At 53.9% G+C, this 15,531-nt stretch overlaps 1 protein-coding gene across 9 annotated transcripts in view; it reads right to left on the bottom strand.

Moving 5' to 3' along the window:
* Window positions 1–15,531, bottom strand: part of NDRG4 (NDRG family member 4) — an 84,172-nt gene that overhangs the window by 34,851 nt on the left and 33,790 nt on the right. For 6 of the 9 annotated variants that reach the window (XM_059903659.1, XM_059903660.1, XM_059903661.1 and 3 more), the window contains exon 1: window positions 7,109–7,249. The exons of 1 other annotated variant lie outside the window; for it this stretch is intronic. In XM_059903659.1, coding sequence (XP_059759642.1) covers window positions 7,109–7,145 — 37 coding nt within the window. In that variant the 5' untranslated portion in view covers window positions 7,146–7,249. Of the gene's footprint in view, window positions 1–7,108; window positions 7,250–7,781; window positions 7,865–8,135; window positions 8,216–15,531 lie in introns of those variants that run through there. 2 more of the 9 variants (XM_059903663.1, XM_059903662.1) reach the window with 2 other exon arrangements.

Raw genomic sequence — 15,531 nt, 5'->3', positions numbered from 1 at the left:
AGTTAGGGAGTGAGTGAGGACAGAGAAGCGGTCCCAGGATGAGCCCTAGAGAAAGGAGATGAGGAGAAAGCAGTAGAGCAGAGAGTGTGCAGGAACAGCTGGAGAGGTAGGAGCGGGGTGCGGAAACCAAGTGGACACACTACATTTGGTTTCAGAGACAGTTCAGGGAGGGGTGTGGGTTCCAATCAGGGCAAGGCCTTTGCTGGAATATTTGAGAAGCTCTTTACTGGGGTTATCAGGAGGATGGTCTGTGAGCCAGCAGCCAGTTTGCCACCACGAGGAAGGGACTGACTTGGGGCCAAACCAACCCAAAGAATGGAACTGATAGGAGTGGGGGAGAGAGAGAGACAGAGCCTGATGGCCTTCAGTGGCCGTAGGTCCACTGTGCTGCATAGACACCCTAGTTTCCCTTCTTTGTGTCAGTCTACGTTCAGTTTCTGTCACTTGCAACCAAGAGACCTAACACAACATCCAAGGTCTTTTCACCTGCATGGTCCAGAGGGGCCAAGCAAAGCCCAGCACCCCACCCACGTGTCTGGCAATCACACAGGGTAGCCAGGCCTGGGTGTGGGGTCAGAGGGCTCATGGGCTTGGAGGCAGGGCTTCCCTACCACACTTGAATGGCAACACCACGGTCCACTCTGGCAGTTCAGGCCTATTCCAACCCAGGCACTTCCATCAGGTGAATCCAAAGATGCAATGGTAAAAAGGAGCCCCAGAACATTCTAGGGCCTATGGTCCTCCTGGATGACCACTTCAGATTGCAGGGGACCTCCAGGCCACCCCTGACCACCGTCCCTCTCTGCCCTGTCTCAGTATGCTGGGTTCACAGCAAACACTTTGGAGCTGGCAGGGGCCTCGGGAGCAGCGGGCTTAGAACACTCACTTGATGGACGAGGAACAGGGGTATGCTCAGGTGGGACAGGCCAGGGTTCTCACGTGCCCAGGACTGGAGCATCTCCAGGCACTGCCCCCAGCACGTGAACTGAAAACACATCTCAGTCCTCAAAGGTACTGGTTATGGGGCTTAAGACATATGGTCATTCTGGTTGGAGTATACCTTTCATCTGTGGTTTGGAGTTTAAAGTACCTGAGGATTAAGGAAAGTGGAAGGGCGTGCCATGAAAGCTTTTCTGTTATGACACAGAGACCAGGTTTGTGTTAGGCGAGCAGAAGCTCACATCCTACCAATGCTTGGGTGATGCTCTCCTGCTTACAAAACAGTGTCATGATGATCTCCCCGGCTGATCCTCAGGACTATTGTGTGGGCTCAGCCAGGCTCAGCCCAAGGTCAAACAGCCAGGGCCTGATCAGAAGCAGGTTTCCAGACCCCAAGCCTATGGCCACGGGGCCAGCCTCCATGGCGGCTGAGGCACCGGGTCGGATCTGCATGCACCCCAGCATTGGTTTCCTGGCGCTGCTATAACAAATCACCACAACCCTGGTGGCTTCAAACAAGACATATCTATTGTCTTACACTTCTAGAGGTCAGAAGTCCAAAATCAGTGGCCCTGAGCTGAAACCAAGGTATTGGCAGGACCACTCTCCCTCTGGAGGTTCTGGGGGAGAATGTGTTCTCCCACCTTTTCCAGCTTCTCGAGCTGTGTTCCTTGCATTCCTTGACTCGTGCCCCCTTCCTCCAGCTACAAGGCCAGCAGTGGGGGCAAGTGAAGCGTCTTGCTGCAGACGTCACATCACCTTCTTCTGTGGTCTGTGGCTGCATCTCCTTCTGGCTCCCTTTATAGGAATACATGTGGTTGCATTTAGGGCTCACCTGGATAATCCACAATAATCTCCCCATCTCCAGATCCTTAACTTAATGACAACTGCAAAGTCTCTTTTGTCATATAAAGTAACGTTCACAGGTTCTAGGAATTAGGATCTGAGTATGTTTGGGGGCCATAATTCAGCCTAGCACGCCTGTACACACGCACACGCACACCCCACGACCTTGCGGCCCCATCTGCGTTACTCACTTTGTCTGTCTCCTCCTCCCTATAAACAGGGAAAGCCAACTTCAATACCCATGGTGAATGACTCTTCCTCTCTCGAGTTTTCCAAGAACACACCCTCCCAACAACCCCGGAATTCAGCTCTCCTTCAGAATTCCTGTAGGAATTCTGGTTTTATCAGAACCCCAGCGCTTAGCACTTTCCCCTGTATGTTTGTTAATTTTTCATTTTTAAAAATAGAACTTGAATTTCACGCAATACACATTCACTGAGAAAAGTCAGAAAAACAAAAGAGCAAAAAGAAATAAAAAATCACATACAATCCTAGTAACCAGAGGAAACCACTGTTAACATTTTTGCTTATCTCCTTTCATTTTCAGTGCTAATAATTTATACACTGAAAAAAAGGTTTTTGTTTTTGTTTTTTAAACTGAAACATCTTTTGGACTCTGGAGCCAGATAACCTGGTGCAAATTTCAGCCAGTTATTTGCCATCTGTGTGACCTTAAGCAAGTTACTTAGCCTGTGCTTCAGTTTCCTCATCTGTTAAAAGGAGGAAATAATGGCACATACCTCATAGGGTTGTTATGATGATGAGTTAACATATAGAAAGTGCTTAGGACTGTGCCTGGCACATGACAAATGCCATGTAAGTGTGAGCTGTCATCACGTTATTACATGTATATAAGGAGACATCTGTTCAGGTGGGTAAATAACTTTTGGTAGCATAATTCACAGCTGCCTGGGGTTCCCTGGTTTGAATGCACTCCTGTTTATTTAACCTCCCCTACTGCTGGGCATTTAGGTTGTTTCCAGTTTTTTTTTTTTTCTCTTCTATAAACAACTATGGGATAACATCCTTGAACAAACACCTCTGAACACATCTTTATTTTTTCCTAAAAATTCAACTGGTGAGTCACAGATCATACATATTTTTAAGCTTTTGATACATCATTGCCAACTTGCCCTTCATAAAAGTTGCACCAGCGGAACAGCTTGCCCATCTCCCCACACCCCGCTTAATGAACTGCTCCCTTCTCCCCTCTTCCTGCAGGCCACGTGTCCCCTCACACCTATCTCTCGCAGTGCCCCAGCGAAGCAGTGAAGCTTACTAAAATGGGTGAACTGGAAATGAGGATTCAGGGTCCTATATTCAGCCTCCTGGGGTAAATCAATGCCTCCGTTTCCCCTACATATAAATATATGGCTCAACACACCTGCCAACAATCAAACACTATTTAAATACACATTCCATGCATTAAAATGATACCAAAATTCCAGACTGAACTGGCAAAAGTCTTGCTTTCTAATCACACATCAAGTATATTTTTAAAAATTTCCAACGTCTAATACCGAGGCTCCCAAGGGAATATGTCAGAGCCCTCAATCTGCCATTTTAGAGCTCTGACTCTGAACCATCTTGGAGACAGACCGTTGGAGTATAAATGCACAAAAACCATCACCTTTCTACTTGCAAATAGACGAATGTCCCACTTTTCCCCATCTCACTAAGAAATAAAAAAAGGCACCGAGAGTCTGCCCTCTGGGGACTACAGGGAGCTTGTGTGTGGGCAGGACAGAGTCCTGGGCTCCTTCTTACCACGCTAACGAGGAAGGGCCTTTACTCCCATTTTATTGATAAGGAGACTGAGGCTCAGAGAAATTAAGAATTTGCTCGGGAGCTGACAAGCGGAGAGGAAACCCTGAAATTCACATCCTCTGATTCCCAAATCCCTGCCCTCCCTACACCGGAAAACTCTGTAAAGGCGTCTGGAATTCTAAGTGCCGGCCGCCTAAGCATCGCTCACCTGTGAAGGAAGGGCCCCTTCTTCTCTCTGGAACAAAAAGACATGCTCGGGCTGCACATGACAACTCATGGGCATCCTTCCAGCCCTGTAAGTGAGGGGTACCTGGCTTTGCCCACCTGGTGTCAGAGCTGTGGACGTCCGGCCAGCAGGGCCCAACCCCAGATGTCGTGCCTCACCTTGTCCCAGGTGATGGGAACCTGAGGCCGAAGCAGGGACCCCAGAGGCACATCTCAGGGAGGCCTGGATTGTGTGGAGAACCCAGAAGAGGAACTGGAACTTCCCTGAGGAAGGAAATCCGACGACTGGAGCACAGGGGGAAGGGGAGGAGACTCCAGGACACAGAGAAGGCAACTCGGGGACAACAGCCCTTCACCTGCCATTTGCTGCCTGCCTGCCAGATGCCGCTCTCAACGTTTTACATACAGTCTCACACCTGTATGGGAGGTACCAAAACGAACCTATTTCACAGGTGAGGAAAGTGAAGTGTAGAGCAGCTATGAGACTGGCCTGGAGCCAGGCAATTAGAAACGCATGGAGGGACTTCCCTGGTGGTCCAGTGGTTAAGACTCCGTGCTTCCAGTGTCCAGGGTGTGGGTCGGGGAACTAAAATCCCACATGCTGTGTGGAGAAGGAAGGAAGGCAGGAAGGCAGGAAAGTGAACATGAAAGATTAAAAAAATAAATAAAAAAGAAATGCATGGGATGGCTCAGGGCTCAGGACTCAGGTTTGAAACCCAGCTCCACCTCTTCTCAGCCGCAGGACATGAGGCAGAGACTGACCTCATTGGTAAATGATCATGATGATAAAATGGGAGAATGTGAAAACTATAAACAGCTAAATAAACATGAGTTTAACAAAAGGTTCAGTGAAATAATTTCCTAATGCTGGTGTGGGGCAGGGAGTTGGAGACCTCTAAGAAATCATCCTGGAGACGCTGCTGAGCCTGGACTCAGTCAACAACTACTGAGCACTTGCTGTATGCCACCACAATAAACCGGCCACCACCTTGTGACCTGCTCTGCATCCAGCAGAGGAGATGGGTCAAAATCTCACAGATGCACGTGACACGGATAAAGTGGGTGGAGATAGATCCAAACTTCCTCGTGGCCAACCAGCCAGCGCAGCTGGACTCCTCCATCACAGGGACAGCCAAGACCAAGGAACCTGAGGGGAGATGAAGCCCACGAGGTGCCCACCAGGGTCAGGCCCCATCCGGGTGTGTCATCTGTACTATCTCAGTGAGCCTCACGCCAGCTCTCAGAGGGAAGGGTCAACATTTCCATCTCTAAGATGAGAAAACTGAAGTCAGGGAGGTTAAGCAACTTATCTGAAATCACACGGCTGGCCAGTACTGGGGCTGGGATTTGAACCCAGATCAGTGGGATGAGGAAGAGGAAGGGAGGGAGCTGGAGAAAGAGGGAAGGCTGGAAAAACCACTGTGACGCGACTGGGAGGGATGCCCTGCCCCCCAGGGCCTGGTGAGAGGTGCAGTGGGGGTCCAAGACTGATGACAGTGACCCAGGGAGTCTTGTTCCAGCCTGGCCAGGGGTCTAGAGAGCCTGCGAGAACCGGGCAAGTCTGTCTGATGAGGGAGGAGGGGCCCTGACCCATGTACCCAGAAGACGAGGGTACACTGTATTGGGACCCCAAAGCCTGGACCCCCGTTGCAGCCCTCACGCATGTCTCCCACGAACACTCCTCCTCCAGGCCCTTCTGGGGCTGGAAGAGGAGAAGGGGAAGGATCTAGGAGTTCTGTCCTGCATGCAGGGCTCTAAAAACCCACGGGGTGGTGAAAACTTTCCCTCGGGGGGGATTAACAAGTTCAGTCGCTGTTGTAGTTCCCTCTGAAGTCAGGAGGACTGGCCTGCCTCAGGTGAGCTCTACAAGGCAAGTTGGCAAGGGATTGGGGAGGGTGCCGGCCGCACGGCTAACTGGGCTCAGATCTCGTGCTTCTGAGCACCTGGCCAGTGTTTCCAGCGCTCCAGGAGCAGCGCCCACCTTCTCTTCCCTCTGAGCTTGGCATGAGCCAAGGAGTGGCCACTGTTACTTGAACACGTACTCACAGCCCGAAACTTCACCCAACCCCCAGCCCACCCCATCCCACACACTCCAGGCCCTCTAGCCTCCGCTTCACGTCACATCACTCCCAGTTCAAGCCTCTCTCACATCCCAGGGCCTCTGCGTATGCTGGTCCGTCCATCCTTCAGCCTGTAATGCCACCTCCCACTCCGCTAATAGAAATTCTGTCTTTTAGGGTCCAGTTCAAACGCTGCCACGTGCTCACATCTATCTGCTCTCCTCCTGTCCCCGCCTCAGACTCCAAGCTGTTTCCTGAGTGTGTCCTCACACTGCTGCCCCCTTCCCTTTCTTGTACCAGGGCTCCTGTGCTCTGTTCCCTTGAACTAGATGGTAATGTCCTCCAAGTCAGGCATCAAACCTCCCAGGTGCCAGGGGACGATTTCTGGAATCCATGTGTCCATCCAGTACACATTGATTGAGCACCTCTACAGCCCAGGACCTGGTGGGATCTGGATTTCCCAACTGTTTCCCTTTCTTAGCCCCCATCCTCCTGTCTGGGTCTCTCCACACCTCTCCCCTGGGGAGACCACAGAAGCCACCTGTACTGTTTGCCCTTCATGCCTGGAAGAGTGTCTCCACCCTTCAGAGCCCTGGCCCCTGTCCCGCCTGCTCTTCTGGGCAGACCCAGTGTCCTCTGTTATCTCCAGCCACAGCACCCAGGATATGGTTTCCAGTGGGGTGTCTGGCCATTTCTTCACAGGGGCCCCAAGGCTGAAGTTCCCCAGTCATCAGGGCCCAATCTGGCTCCCCACTTTCCTGGCCACTTGGCCTCTACGCCGAGCAAGTAACTTCTCCTCCCAGGGAGAGGTGCTGAGATTGTCACAGGGAGCAGGAATTCAGAGGCCCACGGCAGAGGTCCTGTTGGGAGCCCAGGAAGCTCCTTTCTTGGGGGGACTGAGTGACACTGATTGAAGGGCAGGGGCTCTAAGCTCTCTTTCCCCTTTTGCGGACCTGCCTAGAGCTTGACTAGTCGGAGACTCCAGGGGGCCAGTCCTCGAACGCGCGCCCCTGCGGCAAGCGCTCTACCCACCCGGACACCGGGTCCCTCAGAGAGCAAAGCCGAGAAGGGCACCGCCCCAAGTCCTCTCCCGGGCCGGGCTCCGCACAGGAACACGCAGCGCACAAGCTAGGACTTAGCTGGTATCTGCACCCGCTCCTCCTGCTCGAACCCGAGCCACCCCAAACCCGCGGCCACCGCCACCAAGCCCCGCTCCAACTCGGAAAGTAGCGGGCAGCGAGGGCCGCGCGGAGGGGAAAGGCCGGCGGTACCTGTCAGCAGCTCGAGCTTGTGTCCCAGCACCTTCATGTCTGCGCCCCGCGCTGCCCGGCTCGGGGCTGCGGCGTCGGGGGAGTGCGCTCAGCCGAGCAGGGGAGAGGAGCGCGGGAGGCGAGGAGGGAAACAGCAGGAGAGCGAGAAGCGAAGCAGGAAGAGCAGCCGGCAGCCGGGAGAGCTCTCGCCGCCCCCCACGCCGCGCTCCCCCCTCCAAACAGGTTTAAAAAAATCCACCAATTGCACGACCGCGCACCCCTCAAAGGCGCCCGCCGCCACCTGGTCCGGGTGAACGCCGGGAGGCTGAGAGAGCGCGCGGGGTGGGTGCGGGTGACACTCTGGGAGGCGGCGGGAGTGGGCCCCTGTGCCCGCCGCCCGAACAAAGAGGCCCGGCCGCCCCCGGTGTCGCGATCAGGGAGGCGCGGGCGGCCGCGGGGCCGTGGCCCTGGGGGTCCGCGCCTCTGGCCGGGAAGGCGAGGAGGAAGAGCCCGGGTGGGGCGGAGTGGGCCGAAGGGGGGGTGCCGCCCTCGTAGGCGAAGTGTGGCCCGGCGACAAGGCGGCCCGCTCGCGGGTCTGGGTCGCGCGCGGGGGCTGAGCCGGGGCGGGGGGCCGGCCGCGGCCGCAGTGGCCGGGAAATGGGGGGAGATGGGTCTCGGGGCGCCGCCGACTCACCTAGGGTGAGGCGAGCAAGACAGACGCGCAGGCGGGGAGCCGGGCCTCTGCGCTGCTGCCGCCAACGCACGGGTGCAGGTGCCGGCAGCGCCCGGCCCCTCTGCAGAGCCGCTGCTGCTGGGGGCGGGGGCCGGGCCGGGGGTGGTGCGCCACGGGGGGCGTGCCCACGTGGGCGCGGGGAGCGTGGGCGCTCGGCCCGGTGCTGGGCCCGGCCTGGGGGCTGGACCCGGGAGGCGGTCCTGCGCGCTCGGCTTCCGCCTCCCGCTGCGGCTGGAGCGCCCAGTGGGCGGGCGAGCTAGACCCCCGGACACCCGAACCTAGCGGAGACCCCGGGTCGATCGGCCTGCTCCTCACCTCCTGCAGGCGCCCGGAGGAAGGGTCCCCCGCTGCTCGGAGTGCGCCGGGGGCGGTGGGAGGCCCCGCCCGCGCCGCCAGTCCCCTGGTCGCCGCGTGGCGTCGGGCTCCCGCGGGAGGGAGCGGTCTCTGCCTCAGTCTTTGTTTAGATTCCCCAGGAGCCCCGAGGAGACAGCACCCTCTCCCCCGCCCCTGTCGCCGGCCGGGAACCACTGGGGAAAAGCCCTGGGGGGTCGGGAAGAGTCAGGCGCTGAGGTGGATTTGGGTCGTCGTCCCCCGTTTTCAGAGCCCTAGGGTTTCCTTGGGGAACTCATGCGGGAGTGACTCCAGGCAGAGGTGTTCTGGGCCCTCGCCCCGCCCCCCCCCCCCCCCCCAATGTGGCGAGGTCCCTGCTCTCCTGCATTCACCCTCCATTATCTGAGCGAGCAGGAAAGGGAACTGGGGACCCCTTTGGTCCTCAGGCTCACTCTGGTCAGGCCCAGTGGCGTTGCTCTCACCTGTTACCCCAAAAGAGGGAACGCCAAAGTCCCTGGATGGAGTCCTACTGTAGGGAGAATGGAAATGTGATGACCTGAAAAAATATACTTGGGCAAGACAGCTCAAGAGGCGGGCTCCTGGAGACAGGGGTTCTATTCAGGCTCTGCCACTGACCTTGGGCGGGGCTCTGCCCCTCCCGATTCCGGCCTTTCCGGTGCAGAGTGACTGTGTTGGACCAGGTCATCTGGGAGGTCCGGGATGGTGCAGGCTGAGACGTCAAGAGGATCCTTCAGTGCCTCTCCCCTTTCACTGGACCTTTAATTGGGCTGGTTTGTAACGAGGTCCCAGCTTTCCCTCAGCTCCAGGCTTCCGTGGAAGCTACTATGACTTTGAATTAACCGACTCTGCAACGTTTAGGAAGCTGGTAAGATTTGGTGGCCCCAGATGGGGTGCACATTCCTGCTTGGGGTGCAGTATATAAACTGCACAGAAGGCAGCAAGCTTGGGTTCTCCTTACAACTCTGGGGCTCACCTTGGGGAAATTCTTGCCTCTCAGTTTCCTCCTTTGTAAAGGGATGATGAGGGGAGGTGGTGACAGAGTAAACCTCTACATGCTAAACATCCAGGAAACTAGTTCTATATATACAAGTCTGGAACCGGTCCTTAAGAGCACCGGCTGGTTCTATAATTTCCTGGCTGTGTGACTTATTCTCTCTGAGGCTTCATGTTATACTCTGTAAAATTGGGATGATGCTGACCTCAGAGGGCTCCTAAGAATTAAATGATGGCATAAAATGCTTAGCATAGTGCCAGACACATGGTTGAAGTGCTCAATAAATAGTCCTTGTGATTACTGATGATGAAACTGTTATTATTGCATTACAGATTCTTTCAGGCTTTTCTGAATTCTACCCTTTCCAATAATTTCAGGCCTGGTTATTGAATAAAACTAACTGTTGATGTTCTAGTAACATAATTCATGAGGCCTAGCCTGTTCTGAATTCCTTGGAGGAATACAGGCCCCAGGAGGATGTAAAAGGCTGCCTAATAAGAGCTTTGACACTGTGACACATCTGCACACAGACAGATCTGTGTGTGGAATGGTGTCTGCCATAGACTTGAACTAATGTAGACAAATCCATCTGGTTTAGATAATTCATGAACCCCAAGTGGGCATTTGTGGGGGGGGGGGGGTTAGGTTGAGGATTTAAACCTCTAAAAAGTAAAGCTTTAATAGATGATGAAGCAATGTGATTGTGAGAACACTGCCCTACCAGGGAGCTACTGCATCAGGAAAAGGTGCTTAGGGGACTTCCCTGGTGTCGCAGTGGTTAAGAATCCGCCTGCCAATGCAGGGCACACGGGTTCGAGCCCTGGTCTGGGAATATCCCACATGCGGCGGAGCAACTAAGCCCATGTGCCAGAACTACTGAAGCCCTTGCGCCTAGAGCCCGTGCTCCGCAACAAGAGAAGCCAACGCAATGAGAAGCCCTCGCACCGCAATGAAGAGTAGCCCCCGCTCTCTGCAACTAGAGAAAGCCTGCGTGCAGCAACAAGTCCCGACATGGCCAAAAATAAATAAATAAATAAATTTATTTTTAAAAATAAGAAAAGGTACTTAGGACTTCCCTGGTGGCGCAGTGGTTAAGAATCCGCCCACCAATGCAGGGGACACGGGTTCGATCCCTGGCCCGGGAAGATCCCACATGCCGTGGAGCAACTAAGCCTGTGCGCCACAACTACTGAGCCTGCGCTCTAGAGCCCGCGAGCCACAACTACTGAGCCAGCGTGCCTAGAGTCTGTGCTCCACAACAAGAGAAGCCACCGCAATGAGAAGCCCGCTCACCGCAACTAGAGAAAGCCCGCGCGCAGCAACGAAGACCCAACACAGCCAAAAATAAATAAATAAAATGAATAAATTTATTAAAAAAAAAAAAAAAAAAGAAAGAAAAGGTGCTCAGGGGATAGGCAGGGAGGGAGGCCCTGACCCCTTCCGGAGGAGTCAGTCATGCTGGGCAGAGGAGTCCCAGCTGAGTCAGCAGAAGCACAAGCTCTCAGTTCCTTCTGCTCCAGGGCTCTTCTTCACCCCTTTGAGGGAGGCAGGGTGTTTGGGGGCAGGCTGGGTGGCAGGGTTTTTAACAGAGGAAAGCCAAGTGTGGCAGATGGCCAAGCGGTTGGCTGGGACAGGGGGCCTCCAAGACATATCCCTCAAGCCTTGCTCCTCATTACCTGAAAGATACTGCGAAAGTTGTTGCCCTCTCTGGACTGCCCTTTTCCCATCTGTAAACCAGAGAGGAGACTGGCCTGTACCTCAGCTAGAGACGAGACCCAGCCTGTCTGAACATCTCTTTGGGCCTTCATTTCCCCATCCGGAAACTCAGGCTACCGAATCAGTCTGGGTGACTGCAGGAAATAGAAACCTACTCTGTCTGATTTAAGCAAAACAGGGCTTTGTTAAAAGGATGGTGGGCAGCCCTCGGGATCTCAGGAGCCAGGCCCAACCCTGTAGCATTGCCCTGGTGTCAAAACCACTGCTGCCTTCCCCGGGAACAGATGCTGCAGCCGGCACCGCCCCTGGGCAGGGACACGGGATGCTGGCATCAGGACCATGGCTGCCTCTGAAGCCAGAGGGGCTGCTGCCGCCACTGCCGCACTGTCACCAGCATGGACTTGGTGTGGTCTTGGCTTGTTCGTGTCACCAGTTTCTAATTCACAGTCAGGAATGTGATGTCTGATGGCAGATGCCTGTAAAAGGTACTCTGTCAAAGCTTCAAGGGAGGCTGGGAAAAATGTGTTTTCAGTTCCTCTAGTAGGAGGTGGACTCTGCCTCGTAGGAAGGGCATGTCAGATGCTGGTGGCCGAAAGAGTGGCCAGTGCCCACTTCAGATAATAATGGACTTGTGAAACTGCTGTGAGGTGACACACGTGGCACTTAACTCGGAGGCTGGCATGGAGGGAACACACCACCTCGGGTCACTGAGAGTCATGTCCCACTGCAAGTCTACAGCGTCAAGTGATGACGCTCCTACATGCTTTACTCTTTGATTTTTCAGCAGGTGAAAGACAAAAGGACCTTGAGAACAGTATGCAGAGGCAGCTCCGGTCCCTTTGCCAGGAGGACAGGTGACTGGGTTTTTCCACTGTGGTGATGAATTGGGCTGAGTCACCGTTCCTCGCCAGTCCCCTTGTGACCATGACTGGGAGCGAGTGAAAAGAACCAGCAGGTGGGGTCAGGGGTGCAGGGGAGCCTGGGGCCATCGAAGCTCCCTCTGTTAGCAGGGGGAGGTTGAGCAGGAACTGTGCCCCCGTCCCCACTAACACTCCCCACTCACTAATGATGAGTAAGATGGCCTCAGGGAGAGAAGAGAGGATCCTTTCTCTTCTTTTATAGGCTTGGTTGAGTGCCTCTTTGGTGCCAAGCCCTGTGCTGAGTGCACTGGAGAACCAGAGCAGACCAGGCACTGACCTTGGCTTTCAGGTTTGTGCACCGATGGAGGAAACCACCTCAGAGTCCCATAATCTGGGTACTGGGCAGACTCTGCTAAGATGTGCAATTGAGGTTACCGTGCAGCACAGAGGGGGCCTGGAGGGGTCAGGAAGGGCTTCATGGAGGTAGAGGCATCTGAGCCTGCAGAGAGGTGGAAGGTCAGCAGAGATAGAAGAGAGGGTGTTTGGGGGAGAGCATCCATCCATCCATCCTACAGTGGGTCAGCTAGGCCCCATGCTAAGCTCAGGGAGGCACAGAGCTGAGCATGTTGCAGCCCTGCCCTCTGCCAGGAGCTCCTGCATTTAGGTGGAGAAGGCTGGGTGTGCGTGAGCAGATGGTGAGGAAGCTGGAATAAGCAAGTAGGCAGCGGTGAGTGTCTGGTCTCAGGCTGCCTCTGGAATTTCACCAGCCACCAGATTATCTGCTTCCTGCTCCTGGGCCACCCTGGACCACTCAGTGGCTATGTTGCCACCTCCTTTCTCCCATAACATGTTAAGACCCTCCCCCTTCAGTGCCTGCCCTTTGCTCTCCAGGGAACTCCAGACACCCCACTCTGTCCTCCCTGATCCAAGAGGACAGCAGAACCCCCTCCAGTTCCCTTTGAGAATGCCCTTCCACCTCCCCTGTAAGCTTTACCAGACACATGGAGCCCCAGTCTGTGCTGAGTCCAGGCAAGGGGTAGGTCTGATAATATATTTTTGAAATTCCAATAGTCATATATGTTCAATGCAGAAAACTCAATGCAGAGGAAAAAATTAAAATCACTCAAAATTCCATTGCCTAAAGATAACCAGTGTTAACATGTTAACATTGGGGCAGAGGGGAGGGGTATGTCCTTCAGCACTTTGTGTGTGTGTGTGTGTGTGTGTGTGTGTGTGTGTGTGTGTGTGTTTCCCCTCAAGGAATCATACTGCACATATTTTTGCCACTCAATCTTTTTTCACTTGCCAGTATACCATGAACATTTACCCTGATAAAAACTATTCTTCCGCAATGTAATGATAATAGCTGCACTGTACTGTGTGGATGCTTCATTATTTTCTTAGCTGATCCCATAGTGTTGGGCATTTAGGATGTTTCCAATTTTGCATTGTTGGAAACAGTGTTGCTAGCAATTTACCCCAAGATGCTGCCTTGCCCACATCTCTTGGATGACCTCCTAAGGCCACTCTGCAGCCTCCCGTTGCCTGGGTGCTTGGTCTCTGACCTCCGCCAAGGCCAGCCCATCCATCCTTGAAAGGAGACCTGTGTGTGGTCTCCCGATTGGCTTCACACCTACGCAGGTTCTCGGGGGAATCTTGGGGAAGGAGTGGAGTGGTTGCCAGCCCCACCTTCCCAATTGTGCTAATTTCACTTTAAAGCCTGAGTTTTTTTGATCTTGTATGTGTAAGGTGTTACCACTGGAGGAAACTTAGTTAAGGGTACACAGGACCTCTCTCTATTATTTTGCAACTTCCTGTAAATCTATAATTATTTCAAATAAAAAGCTAAAAAAACAAACACACCCAAGGCAGTCCTGGAGGGAACTATTTGGCCCCAGATTCAGGAACGAATGTTTTTAAGTCCACACTTTGTCACAAGGTCCAGAGCTAAGAGTTCCCTGTCTCAGTTTCCCCTGAAGGACAGGAAATGTTCCAGGGAAAGACAGCTCTCCCGGCAGGTGCTGGGTGGCCCTCCAGGCTTTCCTCGATCCTAACTCTGCTGCTGGCCCCAGGTGTGAGCCTGAGCGGCCTGATCAACCCCACTTTCAGCGGGAAGGGAGAACCAAGAGGTCAGGGAGGAGGCACAGCTTTCCCTGGGCCCCAGGGAGCTCTTACATAGACATGAATTTGCAGAAAGCAGACGAAAAGCTAAGATTTGCTCTTTGGAGGAGAGCTAAGCCATTCTCCTTCCAAAGAGGACACACATGTCTGGAGAAGCCTTTGTCCTGAAGTTCTGGAGAGAATGGCCCCCTTTCTACAGGGTGATTGTCCCAGCCCCACCCCAGGCCTGAGCTAAAGCCATGCCCAGAGTTGGGGTGCCATGCCCCAGACCTAGGGTGGACCCTATGGTAGGCTGCCCCGGGCACGCCTCCCTCTCGGGGGGCTGCAGTGTCCTCAGCACCACAATGACAGGATTGGGTTGAATCAGAGGTTCCAACCAAGTTTCCAGATAATAGAAACTGAGGAACTGACATACGATGCTGTGTTGAGGGTCCCCAAGACCACCCTCAAGCTTGATGATTTACTAGAAGGACTCATAAAACTCAGAAAAGCCATTTCCTTTATGGTTACCATTTACTGCAGCGAAAGGACACGGATCAAATCAGTAGAGAGAAAGGGTGCACGAGTGGAGTCCAGGAGACACCAGGCACAAGCTTCCAGTGCCCCTCCCAGTGGAGTCGCACAGGGGCACAGTCACTGCTTCCAGCACTGATGTGTGATAACACGAGCAGAGTACCAACCGGGGACGCTCACCTGAGCCTTGGAGTGCAGGGTTTTTACTGAGCGTTGGTCACATAGGCATGCAGCACCTGCGCAACTGACCTAAGCTACTCAGTCTCCAGGCCCCCGGAAGTCAAACTGACACAGTGTGGCCCAGGGCCTCGGGCCTCCAAACACAGGCTTTCCCCAGAGGTCACACTGTGAGTGTTAACTGTCTGGTCAGACCCATACAGTGTGGCCCAAGGCCTCAAACACACACAAACACTCCCGTCAGGCAGCAGGCGTACCAAGGACTAGTCCTTTCTTTGGAAAGTCCAGGATTCAAGCAATCCAAGCCTGCTGAGCTAACCCCTTGCTGCACAGATACCAATCATTTATTTTGCCACAAGCACACGCAAACTGTCATCTATTATCACCATGATTTCATACAAGAAAGGAAGTTTAACTCCAAGAAGGTAGTCTGGACATCATGATGTGATAGGGGTTAGTGCTCCCCAGGAGAAAACAGGTGGCCCTACATTGTTAGCTTTGAAGATGAGGGAAGGGTCCAGGAGCCACCAGTGTACACCAGGACTCTGATATATATGCTTTTCTTGTTTGTCCGCACAGCTTTGTCCCCAGTCAAGGAACAGATAGGCTGAGAAGCTCCCTCTGGCTCCTGCGTTAGCTCTGGGTTGGGTGTCCCCGCTCTTGGGTAAGACCAGGCTTTGCTGAGGGTGGGAGGGCTCAGTCTGGGACCCTTCTTAAGTGTCCAAGCCAGTTTGTCCTTTCTTTTCTTGGGCCTTGCTGCTGTTGCAGCTTATCCTGGGAAAGAGACAAGCCTGTTCTTTTAAACAAATGCCCTGGCCCCTGCCCTGGCCCTTACCCCATGCTCCAGGCACCCCTAGTTCAAACTCTAGGGTAGACCAGATGTTCTTCTAAGGTCCCACTTCATCCCGTTTCCTCATGGTCCAGCCTCCATGCATGGAGCTGAGCCATCAAATGCCTGGGCTGTTGGCCTGAGCGGGCC

Source organism: Balaenoptera ricei, chromosome 19 (genome assembly GCF_028023285.1).
Source record: "Balaenoptera ricei isolate mBalRic1 chromosome 19, mBalRic1.hap2, whole genome shotgun sequence".
NCBI classification, from domain to species: domain Eukaryota; kingdom Metazoa; phylum Chordata; class Mammalia; order Artiodactyla; family Balaenopteridae; genus Balaenoptera; species Balaenoptera ricei.
The sequence above is the reverse complement of the archived record's forward strand: the minus strand, read 5'-3'. Positions and strand labels throughout refer to the sequence as shown.